The sequence below is a fragment of the Myxocyprinus asiaticus genome, chromosome 45 (genome assembly GCF_019703515.2).
Source record: "Myxocyprinus asiaticus isolate MX2 ecotype Aquarium Trade chromosome 45, UBuf_Myxa_2, whole genome shotgun sequence".
Lineage (NCBI taxonomy): Eukaryota > Metazoa > Chordata > Actinopteri > Cypriniformes > Catostomidae > Myxocyprinus > Myxocyprinus asiaticus.
In genome coordinates, this window is record NC_059388.1 from 15364479 (window position 1) to 15386895 (window position 22417).

General features: G+C 37.3%; 1 protein-coding gene across 7 annotated transcripts in view; it reads left to right on the top strand.

Annotated features, from left to right (window-relative positions):
- anks1b (ankyrin repeat and sterile alpha motif domain containing 1B) overlaps positions 1 to 22417 on the top strand; it is a 240466-nt gene that overhangs the window by 185282 nt on the left and 32767 nt on the right. For all 7 annotated transcript variants that reach the window (XR_007896108.1, XM_051687944.1, XM_051687947.1 and 4 more), the window contains one exon: positions 391 to 543. Coding sequence is in view for 6 of the 7 variants with exons in the window: in XM_051687944.1 (XP_051543904.1) it covers positions 391 to 543 (153 nt within the window). In the remaining variant the exon portion in view is untranslated. The remainder of the gene's footprint in view (positions 1 to 390; positions 544 to 22417) is intronic.

A 22417-nucleotide genomic window follows, 5' to 3' on the forward strand; every position in this document is an offset into this window, starting at 1 on the left:
CATTTCAGCCCTCATCATATGAGATATTACACTCATTCTGCGGAGTCTCCTGGCAGCATGTAATAAAACGATGTACAATTGCTCCAGTACTGCAAATACAACTCTCCCCGAAGCAAGGAGGTCATTCAGCTGCTCCGTCTTGACAAGGCAGGCTCCCTCAAGATAATGTGCATGACGAAGCTTTTTTTAAACTTTCAAGCCTGGCTTTGTCAAGCCAACATCAAAGTCTTGACACACTTTACCTTTCTTGTTTATTTCAATACGCAGTCATAATATCTAAATGTCACCATGCTGTACCACTGTATTTATTACCCAAACTGTGCCCAGCCTTTTTGGTTTTTTTTTTGTTTGTTGATATGGTAGTTTAACAGCTGTTTCCATGTTTCCAAGGTGCGACCCATTGGTTACGATGGAAATAACCCCACCTCAGTGGCTGAATGGCTGGAGTCACTGGAGCTGGGAGACTACACCAAGTCCTTCCTCATCAACGGCTATACATCCATGGAGCTTGTCAAGAAGATCTGGGAGATCGAGCTCATTAATGTAAGTCCTCAAGGCATTTTCTCTTCTTACTGTGCTCAAAAGACCAGCCTGAATTTCACCAGCTGGTCTAGCTGGTGGACAAGCATACCCAGGTTGTTCACCAGCCAAAATGGTCTTTCTGATTAAGCTGGTCCAAGCTGGTCCAAGCTGGTTAAGCTAGTTAAGGTGACCAGTAAAAAAAAAAAAAAAAAAAAAGACATGCTGTTTAAAGGGTACTTGTCTGTTGCCATGTTATTATGCTATTCAATTCCAAATGAACGATTGTCTGTATTCGTTTGTCCCTTGGCTCATAAATAATATTTTATGTAAATACACACACATATTCGTAAGTGTTTAGCTATATATATCGTACTGCTATGTATACTTGAGTTTGTGCTGTTGGAATGAAGCAGTCTTTTGAAATAAGACGGTTTGCTAGAGATGCTTTAAAATGACAACCAGAGGTTGTAAGAGATCGTCCTAAATCATTCTGACGTTCTGTTGGTCGATTTGTCATAATGTGGTTTTGGTTGGCTCTGAGTCTTCCCTGTAATTTTATTTGTTTGATAAACAACCCTGTCTGATTTTGTCTTGCCTTCGACTGCAGTGATTAAACTGGGGAGGAAAAAAACTGATGTAATGCTAGCATACATGGAAGCATCTTGCTGTTGCTCAGATTTTATAAGCAAGTCTGCATGTTTGGGAAATATTGGTGGTTATATCTGTAGCCCGTGTGTGTAAAATGTGTATCGTGAATGCTTGGTTGAATTTTTCTGTGTTTGGTAAAGACTAAATGGCATGTTTGATGACAGTGAAATCATGTTGCATGCTGCTTTAACAGATTCTGTGTTAGATGACTAATTACAGCCTCACGTATCACGTATGCTAATTTCACTCAGGTTTCAACCAAGAGAGAGAAATGGCGAGAGAATGAGAAAGAAGAGACAGATTATATAATAATGTGGGATGTGATTTCTTCAGCTCTTAAAGAAAAAAGAAAAAAACCACACACATACACCCACTCCCGGTTGAAACTATCAACTAGAATGCTGCATTGGGAATAAACACGTTATGTTTGGCCACAAGAGGGAGACAAGGAGAGGAACATTAGTATTTTATGCTGTTTGATGTGTTTAATTGGGCTATAAAAATGGTGTCATTGGATGTGCTGTGTTTGTGTGTGTTTGCTTATGCATGTTGTGACCATGCAACTGCAGTAAACCCCACGTGATACACGTGTGTGTGTGTGGGTGTGTGGGTGTGTGTGTGTTCTGGGAGGTTTAGAGTTTGTAACATTCCTTCATTCCCTCAGGGTCAGTGTTTAATTAACACACACAGCTTCATTAGCACTGATGTAGGCAGAAGGTCTGCCTAACAACACCACTGTGCATATAGGAAGCTCCTTTATACACTTTACGTTATGATTGTTGTAGTGTGAATAGCTGTCCGTTCCCTTGCAGACTTTAAAGGGATAGTTTACCCAAAAAATTAAAATTCTGACTTCATTTACTCACCCTCATATTGTTTCAAACCCGTAAGATGTTCTTTCTTCTGTGGAACACAAAAGAAGATGTTTGGCAGAATGTTAGCCTCAGTCACCCTTCAATTTCATTGTATGGAAAAAGATGCATTGAAACCGTATGGTACTGGCTGCTCTATTTATATTATATTTCATTCAGTTATATTCCATTTTATTTCATTATATTCTATATAATGAAACTGAATGTGGACCCAACTGTCAAGCTCCAAAATGAAGAAAAAACACCATTAAAGTTTTCATAAATGTCTCTTTGTTTTGTGTGCCCTATTCCAAGTCCATACTTTAGCTTTGTAAAGAGTGCTACTTTTACAGTTTTTTTTATTTTTTATTTTTTTATTTTGGTGCTCAAAAATCCGGATCCACGTTCACTTTAATTTTATAGAAATAAGTGGCCAATTCATTCTTCAACATTTCTCCTTTTGTGTTCTATGGAAGAAAGAAAGTCATGCTTTAGAACGACACGAGTGAGTAAACGATGACAGAATTTTCATTTTTCGGTAAACTATCCCTCTATTGCGAAATCAGAATGATGGAAATGTAGGAAAGAGAACAAAAAAAGCTGTTGGATGACCTGCAGAGAACGATCTTTGTACATCTTTGACTTTCCCTTCCTTTGTGTGTGTGCGTGGGACATTCTGAACTTCTTTTAATGAGACACTCTTTAGAGGATCACAGAACAGCTCTGTGTCCCAGGTCACTGCCATGAACTCTCTGCTGTAAATGAGACTGAGAGAGAGAGAGTAGAAGAGAAGACACTTTATAAAGCGTTGTATGCAGCAGTGGGCACGTATGGATGTGTAGGGAATAAAAAATGACTGAGGATTCCTGCTTTGTGTTTGTGTTTCGTGGAGAGTTTAGCTCAATATGAAATAGGTGACTGATAGCACAGCGGTAGTACTCTAGTTTTGTTTAGAGATAGAGGAGAGACTGAACAAAGCGAAGCAGAAGGGAGGAGACAGAGCACAATGGGGGAGAAAAATAGCATCTGTGGAGTGGTCCAGATTAAATCAGCTCATAAATGCTCAGGGCAACAGATGTTGAGGCTACTAGAAAGACAACCAGGTGTGTGTGTGCATGTTAGTATGTGTGTGAGTGTTTGTATGGATTTTATTGATTGTGCTTAAGTCAGTAGTACAAATATGACAGAATTGGGGCTAAATTTCAGTCCAGCTCATATCAAACCTACAGTACATCCTCTCATATTGCATCAGATGATCATAACCCAGTGGCATGTTTCATTTGAACATTTGAACATATTCAGCGACTAAGTTATTGATTTTATTTATATTCTGTTTATTTATTTTATAAACCTTGCACTTGCATGTCCACTGTTACCCCTATTGATCATTAAAAATGTAATATCACCTCATGACTCTAGCAGTGCTTCATTTACACTTTTGTCACAAACACATGATGTGATATAAACCTATTATTGTATGTATCACATCACTAGTATATTTGATTGCTGTTGAGAAATTCTGCAAGAGTTACATTTAAACCAGTGCAAGCCTGATTTTACAGTTTGGGCCAACAAGTATTCTCAAACAAAGATATGCAATGCACCTTGTGTTCACTAGATGGCCCCAGAACCATTTATTTTATTTTTTTAGTGCATGAACTATGAATATTTTGATATATCAAGGTTTTTTAATTGTTACCATGTGTGTGAAGTGTGTAGGTCAGTTTCAGCTTTATGTTTATTACTCACTGGTTTCCTTTTTCTTATTATTTATTCTCATTATTAATCAGATTATCATTTATTTCACATACGTATCTTGCATCTTGGTTTGAACTATCTGGGCTTCAGCTGGCAAAAATGTTGTCAGCTTACTTGAGTGAAATTGAGAGGAACAGACTGTTGACTTGTGAGGGCTGTTTTCACTCTGCATATTAATATTGAGAAAAATTAGGATCATATTGTGATTGTAAACAGTGTTGACATGCAGGTTTCTGCTTTTCAGAGGAGCAGGAGTAATTCAACGTGAGCGTTCAGAGAGTGAAACATGATTCATTGACATGGAACAAATGGTCTCTTTAAAAAGCCAGCTGATGTCAAACTGTCAGGTTTTGTGTTGTGTGTGTTTTGTACTGTTTGTCTCATGTATGCCTCGTGTAGAGTATTAACATCTTTCCATGCATGTAAGAGCCTGTATGTACCCTATTAGTGAGTCGTAGACTTGCATGTGTGTCCCTGGCCTCAAGGTTACCACAGGCATCCATCTGATAATATTCATCATAACAGGGCTCAACATGTCTGCATTCTTCAGCAGCTCTCTCTCTCTCTCTCACACACACACACACACGCGTGCACACACATATAGTATACTTTTGTTTTATTTATATACTATCACTATTACTGTTAAGGAAAACTTATTCATCCTTTCTTTCTTTTTTTATTTATTTCAATATGGACCATTCTGTGTCATATTGGTTGTACAAATGTGTGCTTCAAACTAGTGCCACAACTAGCAGCTTTTTTGATAATTGATTAATCTGCAATCATTTGTTCAATCAATCCTATTGAAGAAGCTTATTTTTTCCCCAGCATTTTCATGTTGAAAAACATGTTATTCTTGTTAAATGCTCTTCTTCAAATTGTATTGAATGACATAAAATACTGTGATGTGTAAAAAAGTCTATAAACCAAAAAAAAAAAAAAAAAAAATGTAAAATGACACTTTTTAAATATAAGCGTTACAATATAAAGGCCTTTGCACACCTAACACACATTTTTCCCGCAGTTTCTCACCTTTGAATCTCTCGATTTCTTGGATTCCTATGAAGCCATTTACACCTGGACTGAACATTCGAGCACCGACAAAGCGAGGTTTTTTTTTTTTTTACGGTGGTGAAATGCCCTGAACAATAAAATATGAGCTTAAAATAACACGTGTCATGAGCCACTGCAGTTTTGACCACCGACATTAAACGCTGAAGTAACTCGAGAAAAAGATCTTGTACCAGCAGTGAGGATGTGTAGGCTATTTAATTTGCATCAAATGCCTTGGGTTCTCTTAACATATAAGTGATATTGCTGCATCACTGCCTTGCATCCATAAATTTTTTTTTTTTTAACTCTCTGATCTTACGTGGATTGTCTTTATAATTATTACATATTGCTGCATTTTTTTTGCCTTTGCATTTAATCTTCCGTGAGTTCCCTTTTGGCTCTAATATAATACTGCATTTATTGCGGCATATTTGCGTTTGTAGTTGTACTGATCTTAAGTTTTTACTATTAATACTATTGCTGTGACTTGTCTGTTTGCCTTTGTATACTAAAAACGTGATAGTTTCTCCACAAAATTATTTAACTGTTATTGCTGTGCTATCATTAACAGCTGTACTGTCGCTAACAGACTGAAGATGGGTTTTGTGTTAAGATGTCGTCACGTTTAATTCGTAGCATGTAGAGTTTTTAACAGATGTATAACAAGTAGATATACAATTAAGATACAAACAGTATTGTTCCAATTGACAACATTTGTTTTAACAGTCATCATGTGAGTGCATTACGCAGTGATTTAAAAAAAATTATTGTGTGCATTTTATAGACTGTTGGAGCGTTTAGATGTCTTTGCGTTTAATTCGTAACATGCAGGGATTTAGTAGATGCACATGGCAATAAGGTACAATCAGTATTGTTCCAATTAATAACATGTTTTAGCAGTCATTATTTGTTTGCATTACACAGTGATTTTTAAACCCTCAGACTGTGTTTATGATAACACTGTCAGTTGACTTGCCAGCAGGTAAATTGCATCAGCTAAATGGTGCTTTGTGCCACCTACCATACCAGAGTAACATTGCTTGTTGATTAGCACCACCTATTGTAAAGGCATGAATGTGCAAACAGAGTTCATTCCCTTCGACTTTAATGTGAAATGGCCATTCGTCAGTGATTTGTTTCACATTATCGAGTCGCCTCTGGTGTGCAAAGGACATATGAGTTCATTGTACACTAGATTTATTATCTAATTATTTATTATGAACAGCTATTTTTTACAGCAGATTTATTCATCTTGATTAATATTAATATTTAAATATACTTCAGTGGTTCAGTTTTCAAGTTCATTGTTAGTTCATTGTTAGTTCATGTTAGTTCATGTTGCTTTAACTGATGTTAACTTCTAATGTAAAAAATGTAGTGTACATTAACTAATATTAAGTTGAGCTATAATAGTATTGTTCATTGTTAGTAGTTAACTGATCTTAATGAATACAACCTTATTGTACAGTGTTACCATTAGTTCTAATTCAAACATCATCCATGAGCTTAATTCACGAATGGAATCCACCCAAACCAGTCTGGAAAGTTTTGAACCAAACTGTGTCTCCACAAGTATGCTCATATTATGATGTATTTTGATTTTATTGTTGATCCAAAAAATGTCTGGTTTGAGCCAAGGTGGTTTTCTGTTGGACTCCATCAGATACAGTATGAATGCTTCACTCCTGTTATATTGGCCCCAAGCAAGTATTTGGGTTCAAGAAAAGAACTTTATAAGCTCTGTTCCTCATGAAAAACAAAATACTTCAAATTTGATTTTACAACTTGGAAATCTTGATACATTGGAGCCGTGTCACAATATTGTACAACATCCATTTTTAGTGCAGTTCTGATATCCATATAACCATTGTAAATACTGTTTATTTAAATAGCACTTGTTCTCATATATCACACACACTGTGGCACGTTCGGTCTCATCAACCGTCGGTATGCTGGTTTATGTTTGCTGTTCTCTAGGCCGTGTTGGTAAGCAGTCAGAAGTCATTTAGCTCGTAATAATAGTTTAGCCCTTTTTTGACAACTGTTACCCGCTTGCCATGACTGCTAGTGGTAGTTACCATAGAGACGGCTTGCGTTATGCATGGATGATTCAAAACTGACGTGTTTGTGCATGAGTAAGTGTGTAAGGCATGTATCTTTTAAGTATGCGTGGTCTGATGCTTACAATTCAGACACTCTGTGTGTAAGTGTGTGCCTGTTACAATGAGTTTCCATTTCCTTTGTGTTGTGTTCCTGTTTTCATTACTTCCTGTCACCTATCCAATCGCACAGATTGCAAATTGTCTTTTCTTACACTAGCAGATGGCTACTGCCTTCGTTAACACAGCAAGCTCATCAAACACACTCACTGTTTTTTCCTTGGCACCCATATATTACACTCCCTTACACCTTAATGATGATAAAATATTTTCTTTAACATTAAAGACACACTGAGGGTGTAAGTGTGTCTGTTGCTCTGTATGTAGTGTGTGTGGATGGATAGGCTTGTGGGTACATGTGTTCAATTAACGCATGCTGACACACATTTTTGGTACATAACCGCTGAGTCTTGTTCTTACAGTGGGGTGAGCTGAGATTTTTTTCCCCAGTACAGAGCCTGCTCATGGGCATCAAGATGATCCAGTGGCCCCTAACACCCCAACACTCACTACAAGGCTATTTCTTAAAAACTGTAACCAAAGCACCATCATAAAAATAGAATTGGTATGCATAACGTTCATGAGGGAGGCATGGGTTTCAAACCATAGAAATGAATGTATATTTATTGCACATCTCTGGAGTACTTGATCAGACATTTTTGTATAATGACCGCTAAATTGTATAATAGGCAACTGATTTTTGACATATCTGTGCTACTTCCAAGTCTTAAGGATCACTCCGCTGTCTCTTTCTTCTCACATATTAAAATAATTTGAACTTGCATCAATATTTGATGTCAATTCATATTACGTTATAGCTTACATATTTGTTGCACAAGCTTCTGTATGTAATTTGAGCAAATGCATGTGAATGCGTGGGTAAAAGATGTAAAGTTTATTCACTTTTTTCCACCGTAAAACCATTCTAACGTAAATTGGAATTATTGGACTTAAGAATGATTTACACTAGAGATTTACCAATATAGTTTTTTGACCAATATTGACCTAGACAAATACTGATTATTTTTTGCTTATTTTTATTTATTTTTCTCTATTTAAATGTTTTATTTTTTTGTCCGATAACAGATATGCAGAACCTATTTTGATTTTTGATTTTTGATTTTTTTGACAAAAAAATAACATGTATATTACTATCATTTAAATAATCATTAAACTACATCAATAAAAACTAGGGCTGTGAATCACACAGTTTTCTGTGACATTAAATCAAACCATGATTAATAATCATAAATATATTTACTTTATACTTTTTCTCAAAGAACTTTCAAGAAATTGGGTAATTCTCATTTTATTTTAATTATTTAAATATGTACATGTAAAAAAAAATTGGATAGTTAAATTAGACAAATATTTACAGTATATGTATACATGCCATAAAATCTATTGACATATTAAAAGTTCTGCAAAATCTCCTGGCTTTTTCCAGTGGACCTTTTTTTAATAATAGGAATAAATGGGAAGATTCAATTTATATCAAGCTTTATAGGCAAGAGAAACTTAAGTGTACATTGCCAATGCATTATTAGACACTTTGTACATACAGATAAAAACCAAACTGAATGCTGAAGTTTTATTTGCTGAAGTTTAAAATTTCAAAACCATTATGTTCTCTCTCTGCCATTCAGTATCTATAGTGCTCATGCTAGGTCAATTTTGCACGGTTGCGCTTTTGACACTGGTTCAAATGACAGTGACAGCGTTTTCTGGCGATGCAAAGAGGTACGGCAGCTTGCCCGTATCTGTCCCACACCTGGCTGACCACTTGCGGGTGAAGTCTCCATTCTCCATACATTAAATCTGCTCCCGTGTTTATTATGTGCTGGACATGCATAGCATAGTAATGAATAAGTGTGCACAGCTACACACAATCAGTTTCTGTGCTAGGATGTGCAGTCAAGTCAAGTGTGTACGTGAAATTTATATACAGCAATTTTAGCCACAGGAAGTGAAAAAATGGATACCGCATTAATTTGTTGATTTTTTTTGAATGCGTTAAACAATAAACAGTTAATCGCAGAAATTAACTTGTACAATTTCCCAACATAATATGCAGAATGCAGTCAAAATGCAAGGATGAAAGATCGAACCTCAGCTAGTTGAATATCTGTAAAAAAAAATCTCAGTAAAAATATAGGTTAAAGTTATTTTCAGTCTTTCTCTAATTTACACAGAATTTTGTTGTTCCCGTGTTTCATGAATGATTGGGTGGACAACTTTAATCTCTCTTTAAATATGCAGACTAAGGTGTCAGATGGAACATCTGCTATTTGCATAAGATAAGATTCTCTTTTAATGGAAAATGGAATGCATGAAAGAAGAAATGAATTTATCACAGTCTTACTGCAGTGAGCGGAGCAACGGCACTGAGCAGGTTAAACAATAAAGCTCGATGGAGGAGAGAGAGAGAGAGAGAGAAGGAAGGAGGGGGGGGAGGGGGAGGGGAAACAAATACAGGGGGAGAATGAGGCAAAGAAATCAGAGAGAGATCTCACACTTGCACTGCTTCACCAAAGCTAAGGAAACGGTCACCTGCATCGCACTCCCACTACAGCACACAACCACAGCAGCTCCTCGCTGGATGGGAGCAGAGTATCCATAGTAACCAGGCGGAGAGTGCAAATGAGGAGCTTGAGAACGGAGAGCGGACAAATGAGACAGAAAAAGAGAGGGGGTGACGTGTTCATACACACACTGCTGTTGCTGGAGGAAGAGTAAACGGTGGAGTACAGAAGCTCTGTGGTTTGATAGCGTGAAGAGACGGGAGAGGAGGAGAGGGAGAGGAAAAGAGAGGAAAGAGTTGTGAAAAACCTTCTTTGTGGCATCTTCATTCTTCTGGTCTTGCTCAACCAGTGCACTATGCGTTTTGAGTATTTGTGACTCACAGCTCTGAGGTGAAACATCACAGCGCTCTATAAGAGAGGCAGAGAGTTGTGGTAGCTTGTCGAGGCAGGTTTGAACCCTCAAAAGGGCTCTTGGATGCTTGAGAACAGAAGAACGGACGCTTGGTTACGCCGTGGATCTCTAAGCTCAGAAACTCTGGGTAAGTCACTCACACAAGAGAAGCGCAAGGCAAAGTGAGAAAAAGAGTAAGGCAGAAGGTGGATTACAAGGGATTTTGCTGCCTCTAGTTGTTTTTAGTATTTTTTATTAATGCACTGTTTAAGCTATTGTTCTCTACTTGCTGCAGTGCCAATCTGTATTTTTTTTTCTTCTTCTTTTTTTATGTCAGTGAAGTGATCTGTCCATCTCTGGCTACTTTACGCTGCAGTTTCTTTACTTTTGTGATTTTTCCGCATAACACTCAATGGTACACTGTTCAGTCTGATAGTGCGTCTGTGCATGCATTACTGTGAATGTGTGCAACAAAGTGAAGTTCAAGTATATTTGGGTAGGTTTCATGACAAACTTTTAGAAAATTGACTCATACTATGGTGTGGCAAGCTACACTCCATCTAAAACTACTTTAAATAGCATTTAGCTAATTCTTTTTCTTTTTCAAGTATTATGCATTTCATGACATCATATTGACTATGAAATATTTGTGTTTGCTAAATGAACTAGTGAAGGCAAAAGATGATTAAAAATTGTGAAAAATTTCAAAGAAATAGAGACCAGTTAAAGGACGTAAGATATACACTTCTCCGTATACATTCACATACATTTTAACCTTATAAATAAAAAAAATTAAAAAACATTTTTTTTTTTGCTGCGTGAACTGCCTATGTACATTCCTGTTTTGTCATTTGTGCATGTGTATGCATGCCCTCCTGTATCTTCTCAATTAGAAGGGATAACCTCACAGCCTGTGTAATATGTAGATTGCGCAGCAGTGAGAATGACTATGCCTCATGATGATGAGGTAGCCAGACGTCTCCATTAGGTAGCCTTACCTCAGTTCTGCAGTCAGCAGTGAAGGAGTCAGAGAGGATCAGAAGAGAACAGCAGAGAGGGAGCTTTGCATAATGTATGTGGGACCTGCTGTGCTATGGATAAGGCCCAGTGTATTAGAAGTAATCTCACAGCTATGCCTTCCACATGTGACAGAGCCTTTCTTACCTACAGTAACTTTACCAAATTTCTTTATACTTTAGCTCCAGATGGTTGTCTTGTTACAGGAATGTCTGTTTTGTGTTGGTGTGTTCTAGTTTCACACTGGATTAATGTTAATGAGCCTTATGATACAACACTGCACTGTGGACTGACTTCATGGTTGTGAAGACTACATTTCCTTATGCATTAGGCAAACACTTTTATCTACAGTGAATTACAGTGAATTCATGCCTCTTCTTTTTTTTATCAGTATGTGTTCCCTGAGAATTGAACCCATGACTTTGGCATTTCTAGTGCCATGCTCTACCAGTTGAGCTTCAGGACTACACATTCAGGTAAACTGCAGACTATTTTAGCTGACTAAATTTAAGATACTTACAGCTGATGGTTGACTGTAAACTAAGTTATTTCAGAGTGGACTAGTGTTACTAAAGCTGACTGCAGGGAAAGTATAATCTCAATGGTGTTTTTTGATAAATGGTTGTTTGGTTGTAGACTTATTGTATACTGATTGGTTTGATTTTATGTTGTTAAGTGTTAGATAGACAGTCAACAGTATAGCTGTTCTTATATTACTTTAACAGCTGTTTCTAAACCTACAGGAAACTCATTCCTTTATACATTCCTCATACAAATTCCTTGGTGTGTGTGTGTGTGTGTGTGTGTGTGTGTGTGTGTTTGTGTGAGCACAGCAGTCTGTATACCATAACAGATATTTATAGCATTTTTTCTTTCTTTCTTTTGATCATTTATTCAGCTATGGCTCCACAGTCTGGCCCAATTATAGAGCAAAATCTTTCACCCTCCCTCACTATGTTCCAGTTCAATTTTTTGGGGATAAAAAAGATAAAATCTGCAGTTTTAGAAGGAATGGCTGCAAGAACACACAAAAAAATTAAAGGTGCTGTAAGCGATTTCCGCCATTCTACCTCCACGAGACTGAGCCGTTGGATTAGCCACGCCCCCTCTTTCCAAAACCCAGAACTCCAAAGATACCAAAATGAGCTTTATTGAGGGCAGAAACGGTTGTTAAAACAACAGTATTAAAATAGCGCCCTCAGTTGACAACTGTTATGAACAACATGGCATAAAAATGCATTATGCCTCAATAATTCACTGCAGCTACAATAATATGAGCACGCGCAAAATGAGTGACAGGCAGAAATCAGAGGCCGTGGACCGTGGACTCTTTTTTTGTCTAGAGCTGTCACAGAGACCAGTGAGATATCTCAGGACACTTATTTCATTAATATCTTTCAGGGAGTAGGAAAATTTTTTTCCATGAAAAAATTGCTTACAGCATCTTTAAAGTGATCAAACTCCCAGCTGCTCCTTCCCAGAATCCTAATGCAGTTGATTAAATCTTGATTTAATTTATTTTTACATTTTATTGAGTTTATTTTTTTTTTTTATTATTTTATTTTAAATAAATTTTAATTAGATTTTAATTTATAACAAATATTTTTAGATGAGCAAAGAGAATTTAAAGTCAACAATTAAATCAAAATGGACCCTTTTTGCTTAAATAATATTCAGGATATACAAACAATAAACAGGAATAATAAATATTCCTGTTTTTATTGTGCAAGTTAATTGCATGTTGTTCCAAATAAAAAAGTTTGGCTTTGTAGTCTTTAATGGAAATGTAATAACTTGCATTGCCTCTGAAATGACTTACCTTTTCGGCTGACATTTTTTAACCAATGGTTACCTGGGCGGGTGTCTTAGTAGAGGAGTAGCCCTCTACAATTAACTGCAAACTCTATTGTGATACCCCACACTTTTCATGATCCAATCAAACAAGTCCTGCCCAACATTTTTTCCCCTCACTTTATATCCCATTTCAGTCAGGAATACATCACATTAAGTTAGTAAAATGAGTTGCAAATATACATGAAAAAATTTGATTTTACACTATTTTACACATGCATTACTTGTGCACAGATCAAATCTATTAACACTACAGTATTATCTGTTCTGGCATCAGTCATCTGAGCATGAATCTCATCCTATCGTCTCCGCCAATCAATTTCCACCAGATTAACAGGATACAGTACCGTCACATCTCAGCCTGACTTTGAGTGTCCTGACATTTTGTGCCCACTCCAGAATCTGAAATTGTCTAGTACAGTCTTTTCTGTTACATAAAAGCTCTGTGTAGGGTGCAGGCATCATGCGAGGACGCTTCCGGGCTCTCTTCTGTTTTGTCCTGTGGTGTTTTGAAGCTCAGATCCAATCAGCGGTCTGATGCTGTTCAGGATGTGACAGAGCTGCCAGTCTAATGCTGATGATCTGCCTGCTGTTGGTCCTTATGTCACTGTCAACAGCGGCGTGCGGAGACTAAAACTAGACATGCTTAACACCACAAGCAAGCCTTCAGATTATCACTTTATGAGATTAATTTGAAACGGATTTTATGTACTATGCATTGCGTGCACGCTTTACTGATGTTTAATTTTATACTGGATTAGGGGTCATATATAGTTGCGTTTCTTATTTATTTATAGAGTAATGGTTAACTATCCTACAGTAGTGTGACCAAAATCTTACATCATGGTACAAGTAATTTTACATCTTGGTAATTGCATGTGGGCGATTCTCACAAAACCTGTCAAGAAAATATCCTGGTCCTATTTTACTCCAAAATCAAAAGGAACAAATAAGACATTATATTTTGCATATACTGTAGAACAATATTTTTAGGGCCATTAAGATTTTTTACATTGTGGCATTAGCTTTATGACAGTTGTGCACATTTTAAAACCCAATTTTTATTACCGTAATGCTGAAAAGACTCATTATGATATGAAAAGAATGAAAAGCTCATTATGATATTCTCATTACCGCAATGTAATTAAATTATATATTATTTAAATTGTAAAGTATTTATATATCATAGTAGTTTTTCCTTGGTTTTGCCTTTCATTTTTGCTGATTTAAAAAAAAAAACAAAAAAAAAAACTTGTTCAACAGCATCTCTTTTACTCAAAAAATTAAAATCATCATTGAAAACAATGAGAATAGTAAAAGTAAAACATCCGGACACATAGTTGCGGTAATGACAGTTGGGGATTTTTGCAGTCACAGAGCAAAAAATCTTAATGGTCCTAAATCTAGGCTTCATTTTCTTTATGCAAAATATAATTTCAGATATTTTTTGTATTGATTTGGGGTTAAACATGACCAGGACATTTTTTTGACAGATTTTGTGAGGATCAACCATATATCTCAATATAGTTTTTTTTTTTTTTTGTAGTAATGTGTATTTTGTGAACTTTACACATGAAAGGAACTGTATCTCACTTGATTATTTTCACAAAATAGGCCTATATAAATCTGGCATCAGTGCAAAAACTGCTTTACATCATTTAACACTTAAGTTAAAAACAAAAGACTCAAAACAGTAATACATTATAAGAATGACTGCATGAGTCATGTTTGAAGCTTTTGTAAAATAGGCGATGACTGCACATCTGTTGAATTCTATACTAATGTGACAAGTTGCAACGTTGCTTGGAAATATAGTTACACCGTGTCTACACCACAATTAAATTGTTCCCGTTATAATCACTGAAGCTGTCTATGCTGAAAACGCTTGTCTGAGGCACAGTTTGGTGTTGGATTTTTTAAATCACGCCACAGGTAAAAACAAGTTGACACCTTTTTCAGTTTTTGAAAAATTGCTTATTTTCCTTGATCCGCAGTTTTATTCTTAGTCTGGCTTGTCTGTGGATTTGTGTGCAAGAATGAGTGGGAATGTGTGAAAGAGAAAGTGGAAAGTAGAGAGGAAAAAATGAGAGAAGCTGTCATGACGTGTTTTTTTCTCCTTGTCTTTGTCTGTGTTGGAGGCTGACTTATTCTCTTGATTCTTTCTGATCCCTGCATAGTGCAATAATCTTGCCTTTGCTTTCTCTTTATATTACTGGTAAAGCCAGAAATGTAACATTCCCTCATTGGCGCTTCAGCTCATCATTCACAGTCAAACCTTACGCCATTGGACTAGAGCGCTGCTGTAAATCCTTTACGTTGCCTCAGAGGCCTGCTGGGTTTTTACGCATAGCACCAGCACTCGCTCCATAGTTGCTAGGTAACTGGCAGGCTCTGGTTCCTTTCCAGTTGTCCTTTGGTTGGGAGGCACTGGTTATAAATGGATCTGAGATGGATAACGGTGAGTTGCCGTGATGATGGTGGCTTCGGGCTTGTTTGAATTGTGCCTGCTAAGGTTAAGACTGGATTTGGCTTCAAAAGAGACCAACTGTGACCTAACTCCAAGCGGTTTTAGTGATCACCACTGGACCAACTTCCTCTGTGTCTTCAATGGGGCTTTTAAAGGGATAGTTCAACAAAACAAAACAAAAATTCTGTTTAATGTTGTACCAAACCTGTATGAGGTTCTTTCCTCAGTGGAACACAAAAAGAGATGTTAGGTGGAATGTTAGTCTCAGTCACCATTCACTTTCATTGGTTTTTTGTTTTGTTTTTTTGTCCAGACATTGAAAGTGAATGGTGACTGTCGTTCTGTCTAACATCTCCTGTTGTGTTCCATATAAAAAAGTTTATATATATATACTTAAATCACAAGATTGATGTAAATCACTCACATATGCAAATAAATTTAGCGCTATGTGACTAAAAATGTCTCTGATTGACTGGCTGGTCAATTTTCATATTTCAGTTCAGCACCGAGATCCTTTCATTGCGTGTTGATAGTTGAAGTTTGATTTGACTCGTTCTGTGTAATGTGTGTCTAAAGACGAGATCCACACAATGAATTTGTCATTGAAAAATGTCTCTTTTAATATAGTTTCTGCTCTTTACAGTCAGTTGTTGATCAACAAAAGTACAGTAGAAACTTTTAATTCTAATTAAACATTGTACGGATGCGATAAAGAAACCACGTGACTCCTCTGGTTAATGTGCGCTCAACTAAAACACTTCTGAGAGATGCTAGTATTCTTAAAGAGACAGTATCGTTTAAGCACTTGTTATACAAGTCCATGTAAAAACTTGCAAATAGTACAAATTATGCATGTAAACAATAAACATGTAACATATATATGGATTTGTACATTTTTAAACAGCCAAAATGTGACCAAAGTTATGAAAACTAATGATAAACTATGTAAAATAAATATTTTCATAATGTCCAAAGTCAGAAGGTCCCCTGTATAATTAACAGCATTAGCTGAGAGAGAATTTCTTTCATATGTAATGCAAAATTGACTTTTTTAACTAAAATATACCCAAATGAATCGGAATTGAATCGAGAGCTTGTGGATCAGAATTGAATCAAATCTTGAAATCTGTATCAATACCAAGCCCTAGTTTGAAACAACATGAGAGTGAGAAGATGATAACAGAATTTCCATTTTTGGGTGAACTTTCCCTTTAATGGCCCGAAAAGCACCAATACTACCATTTCAAATTTCAGATCAGGAAGATATTCAGACACAATCAATGCACACACATACGCTAGACCTTATTACATTCTCTTTGTGGGTTGTGCTGGCTAGTTATCCTGGATATAAAATGTGTTATGTCTGCAGTGATTGGCTCTTATTAATACATTTCATCCACTGTAGCATGGTAGGTATGCAACATGGTAAAGTCTATTAGAGATGCTGCATTTTGAGGCAGAGATCTCATGCTGGATGAACAATATTGAGTTACAGAGAGAGATGGATACAGCAACGTGACGTCAAGCAGAAAAAAACAAAGTGCTTGTGGCTACTTTTTCATGGCTTAAAGGTCATTCAACCAATCATGTGAGCTTTACAGCCAATTAGCCAATAATGTGCTTTGCATGTTGCCCATCACAGAGACAGTGTGAAAGACAAAGAAAGACATGGGGGTGGGTAGGAGACAGAGGAATGAGTGATCTTGGTTGTTGGCAAGATGTTTGTGGAGCGTGGGATGGAGGCAAAAAGAGAGGGGAATGGGTAGAGCGAGAGAATGAGAAAATAAGAGTTTTTTTCAGGTCATTAAAATCCAATGCACGACTGCTGCTGTATGCACAAACAGAACTGTATTCACATCGTCCCCATCAGTCAGGCCTCTGCTCCCTCAATTTGGACAAGCTGCTCATCCATGCCACAGCTCATTCTGAGCTCTATTACTTATGTCTGCTGGTGCCTCAGGCATGAGATCATAGAGAGTTATGTGTCTGTGGAGTACTGCTCTGGCCTGACCTGACCTTTAAGAAGAGCTTTATAGCTTCATGTCTTTATAGAGACATTATACGTAAGGAGTTTTAACCTTTCATTTTAAACTAATGCGCGTGTTTATGTATATCTGTCCCTTAAAGTCAACGAGACATGACATTCTCAACCCAAAAGTGGGTGGGTGAGCGAGTGAGCGAGTGAGCGAGTGAGCGAGTGAGTGTGAGTGTGTATGCGTCTGGTGTGGCGGAGATTACACTCTTGTCTTTGGTCCGCCGAGGTTAATCCCTTCTTCAGCCCTGCTTCCTGCTCACTTTCTCTAATCTAATGGGATTAACTGTCATTTTACATGCAACACTGCAGCAATTACTCCTACAGAAAGAAAGAGTCCTCACAAGACTCGATTACTCATGAAACGGGTGAATGTTTTTTAACAATACTACAATTACAGTGTTAAAATGTCAGTGATCTCTCTGGTGTGTGCTGTTGAGTACAGTTCTGTTTGAGTCTCTTGTACAGAACAGGCAAATCTTTCATACGCTCCCTTTTTTTTTTTTTTTTTTTGGTCCAATGAATTTACAATGTGAATTTGTGAATTAGATGTCAAATAAGCCTAGCTGGCTGCCAGATAAACACTAATTTGACTGCATTAATTTGTCTCAAATTGAGATTTTGGATTTGAATCACTGTGCTGTCGGATAACTGGAGCATTGCATTGTCCTGCAAGACAATCAGCCATTTTTCAATCAGAGTTTACACGGCTCTGCGACATCCGATCCAAGCACCTTTTGCAAGCTATTTTCAATGCACTATGTATCCTAATCTCACATATATACACTAGCGGCCAAAAGTTTGGAATAATGTACAGATTTTGCTGTTTGGGAAGGAAATTGGTACTTTAATTCACCAGAGTGGCATTCAGCTGATCACAAAGTATAGTCAGGACATTACTGGTGTAAAAAAACAGCACCATCACTATTTGAAAAAAGTCATTTTTGATCAAATCCAGACAGACCCCATTTCCAGCAGCCATCACTCCAGCACCTTATCCTTGAGTAATCATGATAAATTGCTAATTTGGTACTAGAAAATCACTTGCCATTATATCAAACACAGTTTAAAGCTATTTGGTTCATTAAATGAAGCTTAACATTGTTTTTGAGTTGCCACCTTATGCAATAGACTGGCATGTCTTAAGGTCAATATTAGGTCAAATATGGCAACAACAAAAAAAAGAAACTCATCAGTCAATCATTGTTTTGAGGAATGAAGGCTATACAATGATTGAAATTGCCAAAAAAACTGAAGATTTCATACAAAGGTGTACACTACAGTCTTCAAAGACAAAGGACAACTGGCTCTAACAAGGACAGAAAGAGATGTGGAAGGCCAGATGTACAACTAATCAAGAGGATAAGTACATCAGAGTCTCTAGTTTGAGAAATAGACGCCTCACATGTCCTCAGCTGACAGCTTCATTGAATTCTACCCGCTCAACACCAGTTTCATGTACAACAGTAAAGAGAAGACTGTGCGTGCAGCCCTTATAGGAAGAAATGCAAAGAAAAGCCACTTTTGAAACGGAACAACAACAAAAAAAAGGTTAGAGTGGGCAAAGAAACACAGACATTGGACAACAGATAATTGGAAAAGAGTGTTATGGATCTTAACCCCATTGAGCTTTTGTGGGATCAGTTAGACTGTAAGGTGCGTGAGAAGTGCTCGACAAGACAGCCACATCTATAGCAAGTGCTACAGGAAGCGTGGGGTGAAATGTCACCTGAGTATCTGGACAAACTGACAGCTAGAATGCCAAGGATCTGCAAAGCTGTTATTGTTACAAATGGAGGATTTTTTGATGAGAACTCTTTGAAGTAGTTTAAGAAGTTCTGAACATTTTTTTCAAATTGTAATAGTAATTATTAATGTCCTGACTATACATTGTGATCACTTGAATACCACTTTGGTGAATAAAAGTACCAATTTCTTTCCATAAGAGCAAAATCTGCACATTATTCCAAACTTTTGGCCGCCAGTGTATATGGTACAGATGGTATTATGTTAGTAGGTCCTGTGGGGTTCTCACTCAGTAGCTTTAAGATACAAAACTGCAGTCAGCATGCTGCGCACCCGGTGGTGCGGTAATGTTCATGAGCAGTTGCAATGATTAAAACTCACGGCTGCTTGTCTTTATCAACCCTACTGCATGTGCAATGTAAGGCTTATGCATGTATATTACCTAAGCGCTGCTCATATGACTGAGCCGTTTCTGCTGTCTTCTGGCCTTTACTGTTTTGCTCTACGCTACGCTGCATCTCCACTGCAGCCTGCTCTGTAGAGCATTTGCATTTAAATTTAATTCATTCCCTCTACTTTTTACCAATAGGCAGAAAGGCAGTACTGTACCTTACACACTTAGTGTACTCTCTCTCTCTCTGTCCATTTCCTAATTTTTTTCTGTCTCTTTTTCTTTTTTCCTCCATTTGATTGTCTGTTGCCTGCTGCATGCATGTGGGACTATAAATAGCTATATTAACTTCTACGTACTTGTAGTCTCTGAACATTCACAGACAGACTGGTGCATACTGCCCAAAAACAATATCTACAAATCACAAGCTTCAATCTGATTGGCTTGTTTTGTGCAAACTCCGGAAGCTAGAGTGATAAGTTTTAATTAGTCTGCCAGGAAACAGAGTTGTCACGCACCGGACGCATTTGGCTGATGACATGATGCATTCTAAAATTCAAACCAGTTATTTTCTACAAAGGTACGCACACAACAGCAGTGCTTAGCATCAAAATTCTGCAGTGTCACAGAGTGCAACTCACATAGTTTTCCATTAAGTTCAACCCAAATCATTATCAAAGGACATAGATTATTTTCTCTAGCAATCGGTGGATGATATATTGTGTATATGTATCTTTCATATAGCCTACACAATGTATTTTCAGTTACAAGTATTTTGTTTTGTGGTTTGACAGCTGGAATGAAAGACCTATTCAAGCCTACATTCAGAGAAATTGCATAATAAACATTGTAATCGTTCAGTTTGCGCAGTTACATCAGTTTCATACACTAACCAGCAAACTCATCAACATCACTTTGTTCATTCTTGAAGTACAAAAACCTTCATAACTTTGGACTGCTATCTGCTGTGCCGCATCAGCTTGTCCTCTGTGTGTGATACCAGTAATTTTCCTACCCGCGACACACTTCAGTAAATGTTATATGCTCCCAATGCTATTAGGCCAGACTGTTAAACAGAAGGCCAATTGAGTGAATTGGAAAGCTCGCAAATTAGGCTTCTAATTTAAATGTCGGCTAATTTTAATTGATGCCTCAAAAATATATTGATAAAATAACATGCTGATCAATAATCTATATGTTATGACATCCCTACTTTCTAGTCAAGAAGCTTGCAAGATTTGTGCCATCAAATATCTGTACAACCTTTCACAAACACTTCTGCACCATTGTTTGAATTATCTGCCACTTTATTGCACATTGGCCTTTTATTGTTATATCATCAATTACAGATATAAACACCTAAACACTGTATTTAAAAAAAACTAACTTGCTGCTCATATTGCAAATGAATCTGAAGGCCCCTCCTGTCCAAGAAGACCAGACTTTATGCCAGTAGTCAAAAATGTAGGTGTCCTTGAGTGTGTGTAGTATGTTCTCATATAAACGCACATACCTGCTGAAAAAAAACTTAAACCAGTCTAAGCTGGTTTACTTGTCTGTTCTCTGAGCCTGTACAGGCTTGTCAATTTGGTAGTTTTAGAGGGGTTTGGGGCATTTTTCAGCTTGGCCAGGCAGAGAAACAGCTGAAGACCAGTTTGGCCAGACTGGGAGACCAGCAAACCAGCTTAAACCAGTAAAGATCAGCCGACCAACTTTGTACCCCACCCCACACAAATTTTTTTTTCCAGCAGTGTGCAGTTTAAACTCCCAAAATGCCAAATTACAGCGAGCAGTCTGTCTAATTTCAGCAACCAAATACCCTACTGCAGTCCAAAAGGATTTTCATTCCAGTCCAGTCCCAGTTGCCCTAACCGCCTGTAATCTGGCCAGCACGAGGGAGACTGGCTTCAGGCAGCTTCAGATTGGCTTATTTGTGTCATGCCATCTCCGGAGGGTTTATGAGGGTTAATGAGCCTCTGGTGTCCACAGTGCTAAACCTTCTTACACAAATTGACTGTAAACATGAGAGACATAAAAGAGAAACAGAAGGGATCATCAACCCAGAACATGAGTGTTAAATTGTGTGGCTGTGGTAAGTAGTGCTGCCCATGAAGATGAACAGTATTGTATCCTGCAAAAACAAGAACTAAGCTCTCCCGACCCTTTCAATTCAGTGTACTTCTACAACTACAACTTCTTGGTGGAATGATTCTCCCAACTCCATCAGAAAAAGTAATAGACCAATATATATTGGCCAGGGCAAGTAATCAACCAATTTGGCCATTCTGTTGTTATCGGCAGCGGCCGATATCTCAACCTGCTTGGACAAAAAACAGCTTTGGTATTTTTTCCTTATGTCATTTCCAGTGTTAATGTTGGCAATTTTATGTATGCATTATTTGCCATTGTATAATGGATATATCGGCATTCTGCCATTGAAAACCCCATATCCGTTGACCACTAATCAAAAAAGTTGAATTTCTTATACCCTAAAAACACAAGTCTTCCATGGCACTTGACTCTCAACTTTTAATTCACTTACTCTTTATTTAAATACTCTCTGTCTGTACTGGCTCATACTGTCTCCCTCAGATGAAACTTTTTTGTTGTATTCCTCATTTGTAAGTCACTTTGGATAAAAGCATCTGCAAAGTGAATACATGTAAAACATACTGCAATTGATCACACATACTGTACATATGTGACCTGCTCCATCATTTTGAGTCACTTTTCCTCAGAAACATATTTGGAGTTGTATAAAATAAAGTAAAAAGTAAAGTCTTTGGTTTATTTCTACTCCAAACTGTTGTCAAGATATAATCATTTAAATGTTGGCTGAGACTTCCCTTTTTATTTTAATGCATAAAACTCAATGTGTTTCTGGGTCAGAGAGACTCAAAATGATGGAGCAGGTCACATAAAAATTTGTATAAGTTAAACCATTTAGCCTGCAAACGTTTTTTGTTTTGTTTTTTTGTTTCTGGGGCAACTGGCTCCTCTCAGTTCCTG